The following is an 18,541-nucleotide window of genomic DNA, read 5'->3' as shown; positions in this document are numbered from 1 at the left end:
TCAATATTTGTCAATCTGAATTAAAGTTGGTCTTATTCAAACAAAAAAGCTGTTTGTTAGAAAAAGTGTGCTTACTAACAGAGCATGCAGATTTGTGCATCGAATTGATTAACAGGTGGTCACAAACATTTCTTGCACAAGTCAGTTTCTGATATTTGTTAGTTATATTGATGAACACAAAAACCCAATATTGGGTACAACACTAAAGTGTAAAGCTGGTAAACCATATTTATTCACCCAACGTGCTTTCCAACACAATTAAGTTATTTTATTCAAATTTCATTATTTTATATCACTCCTTGTCTTCAGCCAATCATATTTTCACCACGTACCAAAGGCCATCTTATAAATGGAAACAAACAAATAAAAGACAGAATTCACATTTCTAATGTGCATTGATGTCATCCTAGTTTGTTCTTATTGTTCACATTTGAAGTATCTTATGTGATATGGATTTCTTATTATTTTCAATTTTGGGGTCTCTCAAATTTTTGTTTCTGGGACTAAAATAGACCAATTTTTTTGTTTTTGGGACTAAAATAGACAGATGCAAGTCACGTAGTAAAAGAAGTATGTGAAGCTCGTGAATAGAAAATAGCGTATCATACAGCATGCCTTGTAGTTTCTGTTAAAATTTTCATTGGAGATTGTTCATGTGCATTTAGCTAAGGAACTTTAATGGCTAAAAGTGACCACACAATCATGTTTACATATAAGTGGTTGGCCAGAAAAGGACTTTGTCGCTTCTAACATCATGGTAAAAGGAAAACCAAATATCATCATTTATTCACCATAGTGGTCCTGTGATGCTTATATATTTATACTATATAAGTGTTAGATATGTTCAAGCTCGTGATTGAATTAATGTCAAATTGAATATCACTGATAGTTTAAGATGACAATTCTCTCTAACTAGTTCAAATCAAAAATGCAGAAAAGAAAGAAATGAAAAATAAAAGTTATAAAGATTGGAATTGTAATGACAGAAAATGGAGAATCAATGCTTAAGAAAACTGTGCTATAGTTTATCTCAGTGATCAACTTCAAATTTAAGAAAATCATCTGCACAAAGTAACTTTTCATAGTATAAAATTATTCTGCAACCATGAAAAAGAGTGAGGGAGATAACATTACAATCTTTGATGGTCTCAAGATTGACCAAAGTTACTAGACATGCAACTAGTATGGGATATATCAATGCTTAGCTACTATTATTAATATTTATGGTGGAAACTTTTTGTTCTTTAGATGTTAATGTTTTCTTCAAAGTGCCTTCACTTGATTCTATAGCTTCTCTCGCTCTAACTGAGTCATGAGAATCTTTATTGATGAAATAAAAATAGCATCACCATATATATCATGTGCCTAAACCACTTAACAGAGAACAAAAAATGAATGCATCCATTTGTCTTGTAATAGTATTAAATTAAAATCACGGGTTCAAATAATTTAGTAAGGTTACCTATTGTATATATAAGATATGATCAATATCAAAAGGTATTGATTAGCTAATTGTGGTTGATGCTAAATAAATGGCATGTTGTTTTGTTACTTGAAAGGAGCACATGCATTGCCTAGATAGTACTTTATCCAGTGCTGTTATTAGCTAATGATGATTGTGTAGAATCTTTTAGTTTGGTGGTGGTGAGATTACTTTGATTATTCTGTAACACTGCTGGGTATAAGATAAGAAATTATCTGTGATTTAACTGCTTCACACGTCAAGGGATTAGGTGTTTATTCCACCACTGTTTAAATACACTCAATGAACTCAGGTTTTGCTGTTTAATTATGTTTCATCTTTATGAAGATGGCTTAATATATACACCAGAGGGTAAGAGTTCTTCATCCCAAAACAAAAACCTACAGCTTCTTCAAGTAGTATTAGTTTGGTTTTTGGATTAATAATTTGTCACATGCTCTTAAGTCCCGCCTAATTATGGACCATGGCACATGGAACCGTTACATTATCAACATCAATTTTCCAGCTTTGAAAAAAAAGCTAAAAACATCCAAATGCAAACAGTAATGAACTAACTCCTCTAGTAGAATTCAGTATAGGATGTAACCTACCTTTTGTGATTCTTCAATGTGATATAAGATTAACTTTGATCTTTAATTCACCTTAGATTAAATTCTACTTTTATCTTTACTGGTATGATTAAGAACAGTTCTTAAAGTTCTTGTAAAGAAACAAAATCTCTGCTTAGCATTCAACTCACCTTTCTGTTATAAAAGAAAAAAAAATTATTAGAAAACAGTGATGATATTCAAAAGCATGTATAATGTAGGATTTCATTTATGATGGACACAGAAGTCAATCTTTTTTTTAGTATATAAAGTGAATTTTACGTTTTAAATGACAACTAATTTCAATCACCTTTGGACTAATCTCAGTATAGCTGCCAATATCACAGAGATTTCTGAAAATGGAGTTATGGAGCGGTGATACAATAAATATGGCTTTTAACATAAACTTGTTCTGAAAATAATTTGACAATAATGAAAGCTACTTTTTCATTACAACTAGTTTTTCCATCATAAATGCAAAGTAGTTTACCTGAACCATTGCCTTAGTTGGATATGGCTATCTAGTGTAGCACCGATAGTAGCACACTCAGAAACTGACACATGGAACGAGGGTTCCCTCCAATTTTTCCTTTTTTTTTAATCTAAAAACATGAATTTATTAGAACTATTTATAAGGAAAATAAATGACAAGAAAAATATTTAATAAAATGAGAGGCGAAATTCCATTAGATGCACACTTACATTTCTTTGTTGTTTTATTATGTTATCCTTAACTAATTCTTAAGTTGAGTTTGAGAAATTATTTAAGAAATTCATTTTCATTACATCAGCAATTGAAGAAATAGTCATGGAACAGGCATGTCGAACTTCTAGATGGGATTAAGAATGACAAAGATATTCGATAAAGTTATGTTACAATTACATTGTGAAAGGCAGGGATCACTCCTGGTGGCAATTAATTAGGTGAATTAACAATATTGAAAGCAAGTTAAATAGAGAGGATGATAATAGGGCGAGGCTACCCTATAAGAACCAGAATTCCAACCCCTTTATTCAATCCTTATTTTTCTTTCTTTGTACCTTTCTCTCCACAGGTAAAGTTTTCTTGTCATTTGTATCTAGAAAACTTATCATAGCATACCATGGATGGTATTGGAGACAAAGCATTTAAGCTTTTCTAATGGTCCCTCCCTAGTACATGGCACTTCTTCACGCCACACCTTTCAACTAAGAAAACAAAACCTACGAGAGAGCGCTAATGGTCGTGTCTCTATGTTTGTGAAACCCGAACGCGCTCACTGTTTTCAATTGCTCTGCTCTGCATGAAACAGAGTACCCTGTTGGATTGTTCATTGCAATGAGGTATATTCGGAGCAACAGCTTCAAGAGGCTCTTCTCCTTTGGAAGACGAGGTTCAAGGGAACAAGTTCTGAGTCCTAAAGGTGGAGAAAGTCATGAGACTCTTCCGTATAAAGAAGAACCTTATGGAAGACCCTCTTGGAAGTGCTTCTCTTATGAAGACTTGTTTGTTGCCACAAATGGCTTCAGCTCAGGTAATTCAGGCTGGGTTTGAAAATTTAAGTGTGTTCTTTTTTTTTTTTTCTTTCTTTCTGTTAAACGTTTTTTGCTTCCTGTGGCAGAAAATTTGGTTGGAAAAGGAGGGTATGCGGAGGTTTACAAGGGAACAGTGAATGGGGGTGAGGAAATTGCTGTGAAGAGACTCACAAGAACTTCGAGGGATGAGAGAAAGGAGAAAGAGTTTTTGACAGAGATTGGTACAATTGGTCATGTGAACCATTCCAATGTGTTGCCTCTTCTGGGGTGTTGTATTGACAATGGCCTTTACCTTGTTTTTGAGCTATCTTCTAGAGGTTCTGTTGCATCACTTCTTCATGGTAATTATTAAACCAACATCAGCCAAAAACAAATCCTCTTCTTTCTCATAAAAATTGAAATTTTGGCAGCAAAAGAGTTGCATGCATTCTGGGTTACCAAAATAAAGATAAGGTTTTAATTTATGAGTGTGGTGGTTCTCTTTGTAGATGAAAAGTTGCCCCCTTTAGATTGGAAAACGAGGCACAAGATAGCTATTGGAACTGCACGCGGCCTCCACTACTTGCATAAGGGCTGCAAGAGGAGGATAATCCACCGGGACATTAAGGCGTCAAACATTTTGTTAACGAAGGATTTTGAGCCACAGGTCCTTTTTTAATCTGTATTATAGACACTTTTCCTATTTTAGTTGAATCAATATTTCAAACAGTGTTCTTTTTATGGGTTTATTTTTACCCCAAGTATTCATTGTTTATGATTGTGGCAGATATCTGATTTTGGACTAGCAAAATGGCTTCCATCTCAATGGACTCATCACTCCATTGCCCCAATAGAAGGGACATTTGGGTACTCAGCATCTCACAGACCCTTCAATGATAAGATGGATAGTATAGTTTAAAATATATGAATGGTTTGAAAATGGATATGTTTTCAATCTTTTTGCAGACATTTGGCCCCAGAGTACTACTTGCATGGAGTTGTGGATGAGAAGACAGATGTGTTTGCCTTTGGTGTGTTCTTGCTAGAAGTAATCTCAGGCAGAAAACCAGTAGATGGGTCACACCAAAGCTTACACAGCTGGGTAAGTAACCCCTCCTTTTTCCTTTGTGGACTTTGTTCTCTCTCATTATGAACTTGGCGTGTTCCATTGTTTGATCTAATGGTGACTTTTAACATTGGTTAAGTCATTAATTAAGGGTATTATTGGTTCAGTAGTTAACCATGTATTTTGAACAAATAGGCAAAACCAATTTTGAACAAGGGTGGGATTGAAGAGTTGGTAGATCCAAGGCTTGAAGGGGCTTATGATGTGACAGAGTTAAAAAGATTTGCCTTTGCTGCATCTCTTTGCATTCGGGCTTCTTCAACTTGGCGACCTACCATGACTGAGGTACCTTACACTTCCTTCTTCTGTTTCTTCTTTTGCAAAAACAATACATACATTAACAAAACATTTATAAAATTAACAAAACATTTATAAAAAAAGTTACTGTTGTTAATATTACAGTCTAAAATAACCTAACATGCACTCCATTATTAATTAAATTTCATTACAAATTAGAAAAATCAGAAATACAGTTTATTTAATGAAAAGCTTGGAGAATGCACTTTTTTATTTTTTCTAAAATAATAATAAAGCGTATATTTAAAAGAGCCTTTTCTTATTTTTAAAAAATTGTTCTTCTTTGTTTTTATCTCTTTATTTAGTCCTCTCTGGAACGTGGGTTAGCATTTACTAAAAAGAAGTGTATTTTTAATTAAATATGTTTAAAATATTTTATATTGTTTGTATATCTATATCTTTTGAAAAGGACAATAATCTTTTAAAAAATCATGTAATGTTTCTCTCAGAGTTAAAAAAATATTTCGTAAAAGTACTTTATAGGACTTATTTCCTCACAATAATAAAAAAAAGCTTAATGGATTTATAAGTTATTTCGTTAAATATATTAGAGATGTATATACGCTAATTTTACTATATACTAGTCTGTGTAATATTTTCAACTAAAATAATATATTAATTAATTAATATGGTTTAGTGATTAATCTACTCTTTTTTAAAAATATTGGTAATACAAATAAAAGGCTATATTAAAAGAGATAAAAAAAAATTAAAAAAATGTTAATATTTTAAAAAACAATCTCATTAAATAATAACTCTTTTTGAATCACTTTTGAATCTTGTGCAAGATAATTATTTACACTAGTAAGAAATATTTAATATACTATACTTTTAAATGTATGTTTTATATTATGTATAACAAAATAAATATTTTCAAAATACTTTTTATATTTAGTTTTCTCAACAACATCTTAAAGAGACTCCATAACATTTGAAAATAAATACATGTAAACAAAAAGAAAAGTATTATCTTGTTTAATCATTTTATTTTATTATGACTATTATTTCGTTCATGTAGTATTATTATTGTGTAGGGTTCATTAATAATTATTATTATTATTATTTGATAAGCAAATATTTTATTGTTTAATTTTCTCAACGGCTGAACATTATCTATTATTAGCATATGTGGCGTGTTCACCAATCCAATTATTATTGCTTTCTAGATTACTCCGTTTTCAAGTTACCAATAAACTATGCATATTAAGATCAATTTTCTGGCTTTAAAGTTCAAACAATCAATTAACCTAAATAAATATAATAATACCCTTTCCATTTATTTAATTAAGGTGGCTTTCATCGTCATTCTCCCATAGATTTCATCATAATTTTCTGGATGCCAATGGCCGCCATTTTCTTCCCATGCAAATTCATCAATCACTTGATGTTCTCTTCTACCTAATTTTATCCTTATGCTAGCACCACGACAGCACATATAATATATGCTAATTCATATGATATAAATGTGTAACACAAATCAATAAAACAATATATATATATATATCACAAATTAAAAGACAAATTAAATGCGCAGTTCTATTAGGTTCAGTGTCACCCTTGGTGATGATTTGTACATTTATCCAACACACAGATGAAACACATTCAATTTATTATTGTGGGTCACTTGTTCTTAAGGTGAATCACGCACAAAGCAATAATGGTTGGCAGTATGCATGTAATTGTCAGAATTCAGAAAACTCTTTGCATAAATAATGTACTGTTTAATCGTGTGAAAATAAAGCATACTGACATCTAACTATCTATAATAAATTTATCAGCTCTTAAAATTGTGATGTATGATTAATTGGTTGATAGTGTAGAAATAGTGAGCTCATTAATCTTAATGAGATTTATTTATGAATTGACAGGTACTGGAGGTAATGGAAAAGGGAGAAAAAGATACAGAAAAGTGGAAAATGCCAGAGGAAGAAGAAGAAGAGGAGGAGGAGTTCTGGGGTTTTGAGGATCTTGAGTATGAATATGATAGCTCCTTTTCAATGTCATTACTTGATTCCATTGGAAGCACTACTTAGGAATCACTTGCCTCTTTCAATTGCTTGTATATATACAAATTTCATGGAGAGGAGTTCATGTGGCTATGCCACTCCTTCCTATCTAATCAATCTCTTGTAACATTTTTCTTTCAATCTATTTTTGTTTTTGTGGATGTGAAATATTGATTGTAATTGAATCCAATTATGTCGGCAACTCTTAGAGGAAAATGACACACCAAGGTTGTTCATGGACTAACCAATTTCAATCATATTATAGTTTTGTGAAACAAGGCATGGTGATTGGGTCCAAAAATGTCCACTCATTGCAACTTTTCTACATCATGTGACTTCACTATCAATAATATGAGGTTTAAACACTTTAGACAGAGACATTGGAAATAGATTGAGCATAAAATGATGGCTCATATTTTTTAAGCCAATATTTTACTCTTGAAGAAGAGGCCGTGATTTCAATTTATATCCTAATAAGCTTTTGGTCACTTATATATAAAGTGGTGAAATTTGCATTTTTATTTTACCTTTAATTAAAAAACAACATGCCCTGTAGCTGAGTAAGATGGTATGTGGTGAGATTTGCATTTTTAATAAGTTAGTATTCTTATTATCTTGGTGGTAGGTTTCATGGGATGATAGTGCTTTTACGTGTTGAAGGCGAGAGGCTATGCACAAAAAATGTTCTACCTTTAGAAACGTAAATAGAAAGAAACACAGAGAGAAGAACAGTTTGAAGAAAGTGATTAATTATGAGATGCCAACAAATTACTATTGTTTCCATTATAATCGTTGAATAGCAGCGTGTCAAGAGAAGGGAAGTCACGCAAAGCAATCACTTTCTAGCTGAGTTATTTAAATAGTTTATATAAATTGTTTCGGATATCATTGTTGACTTTTCTATGAATAAGAAGATTAATTTGTATTGTGTTGTAAACAAAGTGGACAAAAATTTTAAAAGTAAAAAATAGGAAAAATCAATTATTAATTAATGAATTTTATGTTATTTTGTTATTTTCTATTTGGATGTTGATTTTTCTTAACACTTAAATATTTTAGTAGTACATAGGTTTTGTAGTACGATGTAGTTTGTAAAAGATAAGATGGTTTAAAATATGAACTATACAAATAAATTATTTTCCATAGATGTTTCAACATGTGTAGGACTTGAAGGGGTGGACTAGTCTCCTTACACACCCATAAGTCCAACAATAAAAATATAAGTTATCCTTATTTCTTATCTACTTTCTCAATTTACTCGATCAGCTACCAAAATGATGAAACAGTTAATGAATCAATTTAATGCTATGTATATGTTGCACTTAAGGAATGAACAACTGGGCACAAGTAAGCCATGCTGAAAGAGAAAGTGACATTATTTAAGAAAATAAATAAATACATACATTTTCCTCTGGAAAGGGAGTAGGTGATCAGGACATGAAAACAGATGAGTTTTATCAATTTCTGACATGTTTCCAAAACCATTGGAACATTGTCCTGTCCAATTAAAATAATGTCATAATCTGTGATAGTCGTTTGCAGTATTGAATCTTTTTCATCCTCCCTTTGTACTTTCCTTTGTTCAATTTCGATATGCATCATATCCACACATTTATCAGCAAAGTACGTGGTCCTGCTATGAACTATGTACATCCCAAAAACGTTTTATTTTTATTAAAATGCCTGTGTGCAAGACATATTAAGGGGGAAATGCAATTAAAATACATTTGAAATTAAATTTTTATTTCTTCTTCAGTAACCAAAAATGGTTCGATATCAAATTATTTTCATTAAATACTCAAGGAGCAGGCTCCTCCCATAGAGCGAGGGAGATATTGTATAGGTTCATACCTCACCAACTAAAGATAGAATAACAAAATTACGTTAAAACGAATAAGCAATGAAGAGGGCAAAACCAGATTATCACTAATAATTTAGGATCACAATCCATAACATTTAGACCTAAGAATTAAGCACTGTAGCTTCTACAGCATTCGCTGCTATACCGTTGACAACGATTACAAGCTTACAAAATTGCTACCCTACAAACTACCATCATTCATTACTGTCAAAAATTTCTCCTCATCCAAGAACTTATAACTAAAGAATATATAAATTAAAAAGGTCATTCTAGCAAGGCAAAATGGGTATTGGAAGGGGGGGATCTCAGGCGTACCAAACCATCTAGGCAACAACTTAAAGCCGAAACCTTTTGTTGTCCCATCTTTTCCTGCATCAGCTTATCCCCCCATCATGTGAAAATGGCAAATTGCTAATGCCAGACCAACCTGCAGTGGGTAGAAGGTAGTGCTTGAACCAGTCTTGAAGGGCACGTACAAATATCTTTAAAGCCCGATCTTTATGTCTCTTGAGCTCTGCTGAGTGACGTCAAAGAAAAATATAATCCATTGATGGGTTTCATGTATGTAGTGTGTCATACTATACTGGTTGTCCTTTTCTCCAACAGGGACTCCAAAAATTCCGAGCACAATTTGGTGAGGGGAGGCAACGAATGCGATGATCCACTAAATATGCTCTCCCAGGGCCTCTCCGAAGCAGCAAATGAAATTGATGAAGCCATGTTCCTTTTCAAGTCAAACCTGGGTAGCTTTCCATAAATTGACGTGTATCCAGATTGTCCTGAAATTCAAAAACCATAAAATGCAATATATTTATGAAGGACTTTTTATCATACAACCTACGGTATTGCTAAAATGAACAAATAAAATGAAAGCCAGACGACAAAAAGAATGTGAAATTTGTTTAGCAATACAACCTATTCAATTCTTTCTTTCTGTATGGGACGTTTCCAATAATAGTGTTAGAGGTGTTAATTTCGGCTACATAATTAAACATGAATATTGAAGACCATTTCAAATAAAGCCAAGCTTAACCGTTCATTTTAATTCTATGGGCATGAATTGCTCCTCTCACTTTCGTCTTATGGGATAGAACTTGAACCTATAACTTTTTTCCTTCGTCCCTATACATGAAGCAGAGTAGTATAAACCCGAACAGAACAAAATAAAAGTCATCACACCTGTTTCTTCAAACACAAGATCATCCTGCGTAGTACTTAGCTCACGGGCTTCTTTGCCATATGGATGAAGGATGACATATTCACGATCTCCATTTATATATGCAAGCAGTTTCTGCGATGGTATCCCATCAGTAATTGCTGGTTCAGACGGCTCTCCTTTGAGAAAAGCAAGTGCCCCTCCCTTGGCCTGAATGAGATAAGCGAGACAGGAAGAACAATCAAAGCAATGTAAATCGTCAAGCATACTAGTTAATTCAGTCAGGCACTAAATGGAGATCAATTTTGGAAGAGATGTTTCTCAATACAATTCCTAAACAATCTGAATTATTATCCATTTCTATTCTTTGAAAGTTGTCATGCATACCTGAATATTGCCACCAAAGTGGGGGGAAAATAAAATTGAAAATTAGTTTCTAACTACATCTCAAAAAGCCAATTGCACAGACTGGTTTGCACTCGTTTCATTATTGTTCAGCAGTTAGCATGACATAGACCACGAGTTTGTCTCCAACAATCTTCTCCAGTATTTTTTTCGTCTCAGACCATCATATCCAAAATAATGGTATGGCACTGTTGTCTAGTTTTATCAAAGATTTGTTATGTTGACAACAGCACCAGAGGTATAGCATTGCAGATTTTGGCAGAATGGCAATTTGCCATCAATGGTGTAGCACATCTTGCCATTTTGCTTCGTGCAACCTAAAATAGCCATGGTGGATATGGCATACGATGATGGGTATTGGTGGCTTGAGATTGATTGAATTTTATACTTTTGGCTTTTTCAAAAAAATACCCAAATTTACAGATTTGTTCCAAACTCATTGCAGGTGACAGAAAATCAAGAACCCCAATTCTCTCCAGCCAGTGCGCATGACCCACTCTGTCAATGGTCAAGGGAGGCCCACTCCAGTACTCCTTCCAATGAGCACCATCATCTTCAATAAAGATGTATCAGTCTCTAATTATCTTAAGTACTGTTTTTAATCTTTTTTAATTGACGTTCCATTCGTTTCATTTATCTATTTCGTTTTTAGATTCACTTATTTCTATCCCTTTTGCACACTCCTGCTTCTAAAACTGTATTATCCACTTTCTCTTCTATTCTATTTAAGATTTTCATCATGTATTTCTTTCAGTTATATTTTCAAAGTTGGTCAGTCTGACAGTCTCAATACTTTTAGAATTCTAGTCTATAACTTCTAAGTGAGAATGAATTATATTTACTTTCTAGTTTCTGTTTCTACAATATAGCCCATTCTCGTCTACTAACACGCCTGTGGTATAGACCACTATTGTTTGTTATTTGTTCACAATAAAACCGCCAAAAGGCAGAGTAGATTTTTGCTCTTTCAATGACGAACCCCCATTTGCCAACAATAACACAGGTTTTGTTGGCAAAAGGAAAAATGGTGAAAACATTGATGCTATTCAGGGTAATAGGTTTCACTAAATCCCGCACTATAATAACCAATATTTGGTAAGGCGGGAATAAAATAAAATATATTTCTTCATTAAATAAAAATAAACTCACTGAGGGTAGTAGCAATGGGCATTTAAAACCCATTGTCAACTCTGATACTTTATAACTCTATTTTTGACCTGTAGTCAGAAAATTTCAGAGATGTAAAGGATTTGTACCTTGGTTACAGACCAGGAAGCCACAGGAACAGGATCTGTCACGTTGAAGAACAAGATAATCCCATCACCTTTAAATGTACAATCATTTGATTCAGGAAGAATAACAAGGACTGCAAAATACGACAAATCTATCGCAGAGGAGATAGCTGCAAGAATATGCATCATAATTCTGTCAGATCAACACTACTCCCATAACGTTCACATAAGTTCAGAAAGATAAAACAGTACACTAATATGGAAAGAAACAAAATCTTCAAACCTTCTATATGGAGTCTGTATGACCAAGATGCGGCTAACTTTGACATACTCCAAACAGATAGCTGGGGTTTTGAACCATGAGATACAGACAGAAGATAATCTGAGCTTCCAGCAAAGACAAGGCTCGTGATAGGCTAGGGAAAAATACAACAAATTAGAGATAAGGGGGAATGAGTAAGAGCAATAATTAATGAATCCCACAATATATAACCCAAAAGCAATATCATAGCCATGCACATTCAGATACAACAAAAGGAAATTATTTTGTCGCCTGTTTCTCATTCTTGGATAAAATATATTTTAGATTCGAAATATAAGGCTAAATTGGTTTTATTTCTTCAACATAAAATTATAGATCTTTCGTAAGTTTAATAATTTTTCAAAATGGTTCCTCATATCACTTATGGTGGCATGGCATGCATCAGATATGCCACCTTGGAATGGATGATATAACAAGATTGGCTGCATGTCACATCAACAGTGAATTATTATGGGGATTTTAAAAAATGAAAGGTCCAAAACTAAAAGTTTGACGACTAAAATGAAATTTATCCATACAATGAACAAAAATATATTTAAGCCTCTTTATTTTTCATTTTTCTTAGTTTACTGGTCCTGAATTTGATGTTTTGATGCATACTGCTAAATATAGACCAAATTGCAGGCTTTTCTGCCTCATACCAGGACTTAAATAGTTAAGAAATGTCAACAGTCATACACACAAGTGCTAACTAGCAAATAGTCAAATTATACACTTCACATATTGCATCAGCATGTTTATTTATAAACATATAACACGTTTACAATGTGTTTTAGTATCAAAATCATAATAATAATAATAATAATAGGGATGACCAGGGTTCAAGAAGGTCACCATTGGAGTTTCCCCTATAACAGCAACAAGGACATTATTATTAGGATCCCACAATGTAATAACAGTGTCTGCAGCAACAGCCAGCACAGAACCGTCAGCTGAAAAAGCGGCAGCTCTCATGGCTTTATTTCTGCAGAGGCATGATGTATCCACATCATAAAAATCAGTTAGTTGTGTAATCAACTTAATTTCAAACAGAAGCAAACAACACCTAAATCATATTGTGATTATCCATCTGAAGAATATAATTATGTTCTTAATTTTGCAAATAAGTAACCCTCTTGAAGTGCTGCCAAGGGGCTAAATTATAACATAAGTTACATAACACAATACTTCAAGTGGAAAAACCAAAAAAGTAATAAAACAGCTGCTCACAATTAAGGCATTCAGCAAGGAATCTCGGGAATACTTCACGCAACTATTAATCATCTTTATAGTACTTAAAAAAAATGTAGGAGAAAGATTTTTTGTTCTTATCTGATATCCATAACCTGTGACCAGTCCATTATTTAAATGATAACTAATATGTTCAATAATGTTTTCCCCTTTATTACAAATTTAGAGTTCATCAGGATAACTAACATTTTAGTTGGTTTTTTCTTTAACGTCTATAATCTAAACAAACAAATATTAGTTAATTCTAACATAGTACAATTACATACTTGTATGACCCAACAGCATGACACATCCAACCAGAATTCTGAAGCTTCTGGCCTTTGTTCTCAATTTCTTCCTTGCAGACCCATACCTAAAACATGTAGAAGAAAACTAAATAAGCACCAGAAACTAATCCTAAGCATGCATAACAAATTATCCATAATGACCTTGAAATCTCCACCATAGGAAGAGCTGACAGCCATGCGACGAGTGGGATGGAAAGCAACAGCAGAAATATTGGCATCCCTATCAATAAGTAGATGTGTCAACTTCACTCTAATATAACTAAAGGGACTAGCCGCTCAAAATTCAGCATGAAAAGGTAGAAGTGCAGTTATAGAATAGTTTATAAAGTAGTTTTAAAAAATCAATCACAACATTAAAACAACTGAATGCACCATACTATTACATTATGAGGACCCACTTATATAACCATAATACAGCTTTAAGGTTTTTAATTTTTCTCAATAAGAAAATCTGTGGACAAACCTATGAGGTTCATAAATAAGGGTGGATACTGAAAATCTCTGGTTATCATCCAACTCCCAAAACTTCAAACAAACAAGACCTCCTATTCCGTCTTCAGGAAGTTTGACTTCAACTGTACCCATCAAAGAGCCATCAACAGACAGCTCCACCAAGCTAACCACCAGCTGTAACCACAATATTCTTTAACAGATTAATCATCAATCAAATGCTTTGTAAGTTGAGACAAAATGTGACAATAAGATTGTGGATTTATCAAATCAAATTAGAAGAAATATATGTAACTAGCACATACCGTGACCTCATCAACTGGTTGATGGTTTCTTTCACATACTTGAACCTGCAGAAAAACAAATTCAAACATTATACATTTACATGGCTAATTTAAAAAGAAAAATCAAAATAAAAAGGTACTACCTCATAAAGTCCCCGATTGGCAAACAAGCTGTAGAATTGGATGCGATAGTTTTCTGTTTGTACAGCCACGGAGCCAGAACTGCAGTCAAAGGAAACTCGGTTGGAAAGACCTTCACATATATCTTGAGACAACAAAGGGGGCTGCCAAAAAAAAAGTAAAGTTATATATCCAGGACCAGCAAATGCAAGCACATGGATAAATACTACAAAATTTACATAAATGCAAGTTGTTCTAACCAAATTTATTTTAGAAAGAAAAGATGCTCTAGCATAGAAGCTTTTATACTTTCTCAATAAAAGATTATAAAGACAACTTAAAAGAGATAAAAAGGTGAATTGTATTCTTGAAAAAACAAGTAAAAGAAATAGGATCCAGCTATATATAGCCAAGAAAAAAGAAAACTAACAAACTAGCAAGCACACCTTTCATAACAAAGTAACTGACTATAATTAAGAGACAAATAACCAAGGTTATCAGACTCAAAAGTTTACATAGACTCGTGGGAGGTCTGTATACTCGACTCGTAAACCCGACTCGTAGACTCGTAAGAATGTATTTCATATAAAAATTTAATAAAAAAATATTCATGATACCAATTCCACAATATTAAAATAAATAAATTCATACCCTAACAAGTTCATTAAGACTTTAACTTCTTCTGGAATAGAAACACAAGGTTCAGAATCTTAACCAGTCCCAGCAAAATGATGTTTTAAATATGAAAATGTGTCATTCTTTGAACAGTAATTATATTTAACTTTTTTTCGGTTATCCAAAAACATTTTTATTTCTTGGTGGAAGTGATGAAGACGTAGCAACACTTTCAGACATCATATCTGCTAAACTCAATCAATAATAAAGTAATTATTTTAACTTTATTTTTCTGTCACACTAAAAAAAAACAAATCACTTAATTCCCGAAACCCCTCCTGAAACTCCCAAATTGCTTTTTAATTTATGCATGAATCCCAAACAAAATCATGAAACCTAGCTGTGACACAGAACCAAAGAATCTAACTGAAAACGAAGGTAGAACGCAACGGCAGTGCTAGGCAAGGCGACCCAATGTGAAACAACAGCGAGCAACAAGGTGACGGTGAGACCTTAAATGAAACACGAACAAACTCAGGTACAAAACAAAATAAATTTGAAATCGTTCACTCGGCTTGAGACTCGCGGGTTTGACCGATTCTACCGAGTTTGATTCAAGTTTTGCTGAAAAACGACTTTGTTCACAAGTTAACTCTTGACTCAATAGTAAACTCTTAAACTCGGACGAGTTAGCGAGTAAACTCGCGAGTTTGATAACCTTGCATATAACAACATTCTGATTCATAGTACACAAATGAATCAAGAATACACACTACTCGAATACTCAGAATAGTTTGATGGAGAAATAAATTGAAAAATTCACCTCACCAAAATCAAATATTGACTTAAAACTAGCCATGCTGTTTCAATCTTACAAGCCTATATCTAGGAGAAATTTAAGATGGTGATCATTTAACTTTCCAATTAACAATAATTTCTAAAATGATGGCATAGGAATGATATTAGCACATGGTGAGCAGAAAAATACAAATACAAAGAGAACAACTATAGGAACCAACCTTGATACCAGAAATAGACTTTATTATTTCCATTGAAGGCATTTTCAATATATGGATTTGATTATCTGCACAAGATAACTGCAGACCTTTAATTAGTTAAACAACGTAAAAAAGACTAGTTGTCAGGACAGACCAAGAGACATCTAATTCTATATGTTCAACTAAATATTAGTAATCCTTACTGAGGAGAGGGATGATTCAGGAGAATCTACAAAATAAAGAAGTGGAGACCCAATTCTTGGTAAAGATTTCTTGTTTCCTGTGTCTAACTGCCAAAGCATAAGAACCCCTTCCTTCCCACCTGATATCAAATGAAGCCATATAAACAATAATTATATTGCCTGAAATGCATAAGAGAGTTCGAACACTCGTATTACCCAGTTCAATGACTCCTTTCATTTACTTCAGCCAATATTATTTACCTGAGTAGAAGTAGGCTCCATCTGAAGAGAAAGACAAATGACTCACTCCAGAAGAGTGCCAATGCCAAGTGCAACACGATTCAGCATCATCATTTTCCCTTACCCCGGGCTTATCATCATTATCTGCTGGTCTTCTATTCACTAATCCACTACTGTTCGTGAATTTCTGAGCTCCAAATCCTCTCCAAATTAAAATTCTTCCAGTTACATCACCAGCAGCCACAATTCTCTCTGTAGGATGGAATGCAATAACTGTAAAGGTCTTTGTATGATGCAAGGTAATCTTCTTAGACACAGCAGAATCAGAATCCATTTTAGGAACTTTCCATATATGAAGTTTCCGCTTGTCTTTTATACCCAAAAAATTTCCCGAGGGACTAATGGTTAAAGATTCTGGTTGTTCGGTCTGTCAAAAAGTGAGAGAACATGCATTTACTTAAGCAACAAGAAATAATAATAATAATAATAATAATTAAAGTGCATTCTCATATATATTGACTGACGACATCTGAGGATGAACCAATGAACAGAAATCATTTCTGATTCGAGGGCACATTAGTACAAGTAGACATTGTTTAGGAAATCACAACTTCCAAGGGCTTTCAACTACAAGGTTACTGAATAACAAATATAAAATAAAGTTTGACTGTCTCATTTAGATTGAGTTTTTCACAGCTCAACCTTTCATAAAGCAAACATTCATTCTTTAAAAAAATTACCTCTCTCAATATTAGGTTGCTAACAGAATGAAAGTTGGTCAAATTACACTTCCTGATCTGTCCAAAAAGTGGCTTGGGCCGATTGTCCTGTGTATTTCTACTCTCAACAGACACGTAAGCAATAACATTGGGCGACGACTTGGCGTCTTTTTCTTCCCTCGTGGACAATACAGAAGGCACCACCTGAATAGGATATACAATGTATCAAAACTAAACACTATGTTTCCGTTTCTGCATTCAAATTCTGAATAGGCAATAAGAATTAACAAATGAATATGTTACCAAGGAGAAAATGGGAAGGCGAAGGTCAAGAATCCTTAGGCATTCGGGAACGGGGTAGTCCCATTGGCGAATGGTTCCGTCGACAGAGGCAGTCCAACAGCAGCATAGCAACGAGGCGGTGGTGGGGACCACAACGACGGCGGTGACGAGGGCGGTGTGGCCTTGGAGTGAGGAAACAAGTGAGCCAGTGGTGGTGCTGAAGACGGAGACGGAGGTGCCGCTGCAAACGAGAAGGCGCTTCCCATCCTTTGAAAAAGCTGGAGCGGAAGAAACGTAGTTTAACCCTCCGCTTATCATGCTGCCGAAACGCTGCGTTCTGGGCGCTGCAAGTGGAACTGTGAGGGAGAAGGAAGAAAAGCGAAGGGAAGGTAGAAGAAGAGAAGAGAGACACACCACACTCTTATTAGGGTTTTTGCGCCCTGATTCCGATTTTAAGCAGGGTTTTAATTCATAGACCTTGCCTCTCCTATGTTTATTCTCTCTTATATATCATCTATAAATAAATTATTTTGTTTCTTTTTTTTTCATATGCATCATCTATATATATTATATTTTTTATTTTTTTATTTTTTTTAATAATTATCATCTATAAATAAATTATGTTTGAAAATATTCCTAAGTATATAAACATTTTTAATACCTTTTTTATCTAAAATAATATATACTTAACTAATATTTTTTAATTAAGAAGGGAATAGTTGAATTCAGAAAATTCAAGTATTATCTAGTATCTGGTTTAATCAATTTATTGAGTAATAATTATTGATATTTTTTAAATGCTTTTTTAACTTTACAGAGAATGTATTTTTTATTCAATTCTTTCACTTTATTACCAGGCACTTGGATATATTGAAAAGGAATTATTTCAACTTAATCAACAATCTCAAATTCGAGTTTTGGACTATAAATACTCTAATGAAAAAGTTTATCATCTTAATTGTTTATGTCAACTAATTGATTATCTCAAAATTATAAACACCAATAAACTAATATTGTTTGAAAGAATATTCTAAGAAATGAATTGTGATTTTTTTAGAGAATTTAAAATATTTTGTGGTAAAAATATGTTTCTAAGATTTTATAAATAAAATAAAATTCTGAATATTAACAGAAATATTTATTACTTAAAATAATAAATTCTATA

At 33.2% G+C, this 18,541-nt stretch overlaps 2 protein-coding genes across 4 annotated transcripts; one reads left to right on the top strand and one right to left on the bottom strand.

The window, feature by feature from the left end:
* Positions 1–2,764: 2,764 nt before the first annotated feature.
* On the top strand, positions 2,765–7,237 carry LOC137807322 (probable receptor-like serine/threonine-protein kinase At5g57670). 2 transcript variants are annotated; one of them, XM_068607920.1, is made up of 7 exons: positions 2,765–3,584; positions 3,672–3,926; positions 4,074–4,231; positions 4,352–4,431; positions 4,531–4,666; positions 4,826–4,975; positions 6,856–7,237. In XM_068607920.1, the coding sequence occupies exons 1-7, from the start codon at positions 3,389–3,391 to the stop codon at positions 7,018–7,020; spliced, it is 1,140 nt and encodes a 379-aa protein (XP_068464021.1). In that variant the 5' UTR covers positions 2,765–3,388; the 3' UTR covers positions 7,021–7,237. The 2 variants fall into 2 exon arrangements, with proteins under 2 accessions (XP_068464021.1, XP_068464020.1); XM_068607919.1 differs by having other exon boundaries at positions 2,966–3,584; positions 4,826–4,979; positions 6,860–7,237.
* Positions 7,238–8,894: 1,657 nt separating this feature from the next.
* On the bottom strand, positions 8,895–17,877 carry LOC137807321 (uncharacterized). Of its 2 annotated transcripts, XM_068607918.1 has the most exons (16): positions 17,791–17,877; positions 17,398–17,720; positions 17,116–17,298; positions 16,397–16,802; positions 16,157–16,275; positions 15,975–16,052; positions 14,364–14,504; positions 14,242–14,286; positions 13,950–14,113; positions 13,628–13,706; positions 13,466–13,551; positions 12,804–12,933; positions 11,931–12,063; positions 11,672–11,817; positions 10,034–10,220; positions 8,895–9,633 (listed from the first exon to the last, which is right to left on the bottom strand). In XM_068607918.1, the coding sequence occupies exons 2-16, from the start codon at positions 17,692–17,694 to the stop codon at positions 9,428–9,430; spliced, it is 2,400 nt and encodes a 799-aa protein (XP_068464019.1). In that variant the 5' UTR covers positions 17,695–17,720; positions 17,791–17,877; the 3' UTR covers positions 8,895–9,427. The 2 variants fall into 2 exon arrangements, with proteins under 2 accessions (XP_068464019.1, XP_068464018.1); XM_068607917.1 differs by having other exon boundaries at positions 17,398–17,875.
* Between the last annotated feature and the right edge of the window lie 664 nt (positions 17,878–18,541).

Source organism: Phaseolus vulgaris, chromosome 3 (assembly GCF_000499845.2).
Source record: "Phaseolus vulgaris cultivar G19833 chromosome 3, P. vulgaris v2.0, whole genome shotgun sequence".
NCBI lineage: Eukaryota > Viridiplantae > Streptophyta > Magnoliopsida > Fabales > Fabaceae > Phaseolus > Phaseolus vulgaris.
Note: the sequence above shows the minus strand (reverse complement) of the source record. Positions and strands in the feature narration are given on the sequence as shown.

Bases quoted from the DNA above. Each gene is read 5' to 3' on its own strand.
- LOC137807322 (XM_068607920.1), top strand. From the start codon at position 3,389: ATGAGGTATATTCGGAGCAACAGCTTCAAGAGGCTCTTCTCCTTTGGA. The intron at 3,927-4,073 runs GTAATTATTAAA...TTCTCTTTGTAG, and splicing joins TGTTGCATCACTTCTTCATG to ATGAAAAGTTGCCCCCTTTA. The intron at 4,432-4,530 runs GTACTCAGCATC...ATCTTTTTGCAG, and splicing joins CCAATAGAAGGGACATTTGG to ACATTTGGCCCCAGAGTACT.
- LOC137807321 (XM_068607918.1), bottom strand. From the start codon at position 17,694: ATGATAAGCGGAGGGTTAAACTACGTTTCTTCCGCTCCAGCTTTTTCA. The intron at 16,276-16,396 runs GTAAATAATATT...ATTTGATATCAG, and splicing joins TGGAGCCTACTTCTACTCAG to GTGGGAAGGAAGGGGTTCTT. The intron at 14,505-15,974 runs GTTGGTTCCTAT...TTTTTTTGGCAG, and splicing joins AGTCTATTTCTGGTATCAAG to CCCCCTTTGTTGTCTCAAGA.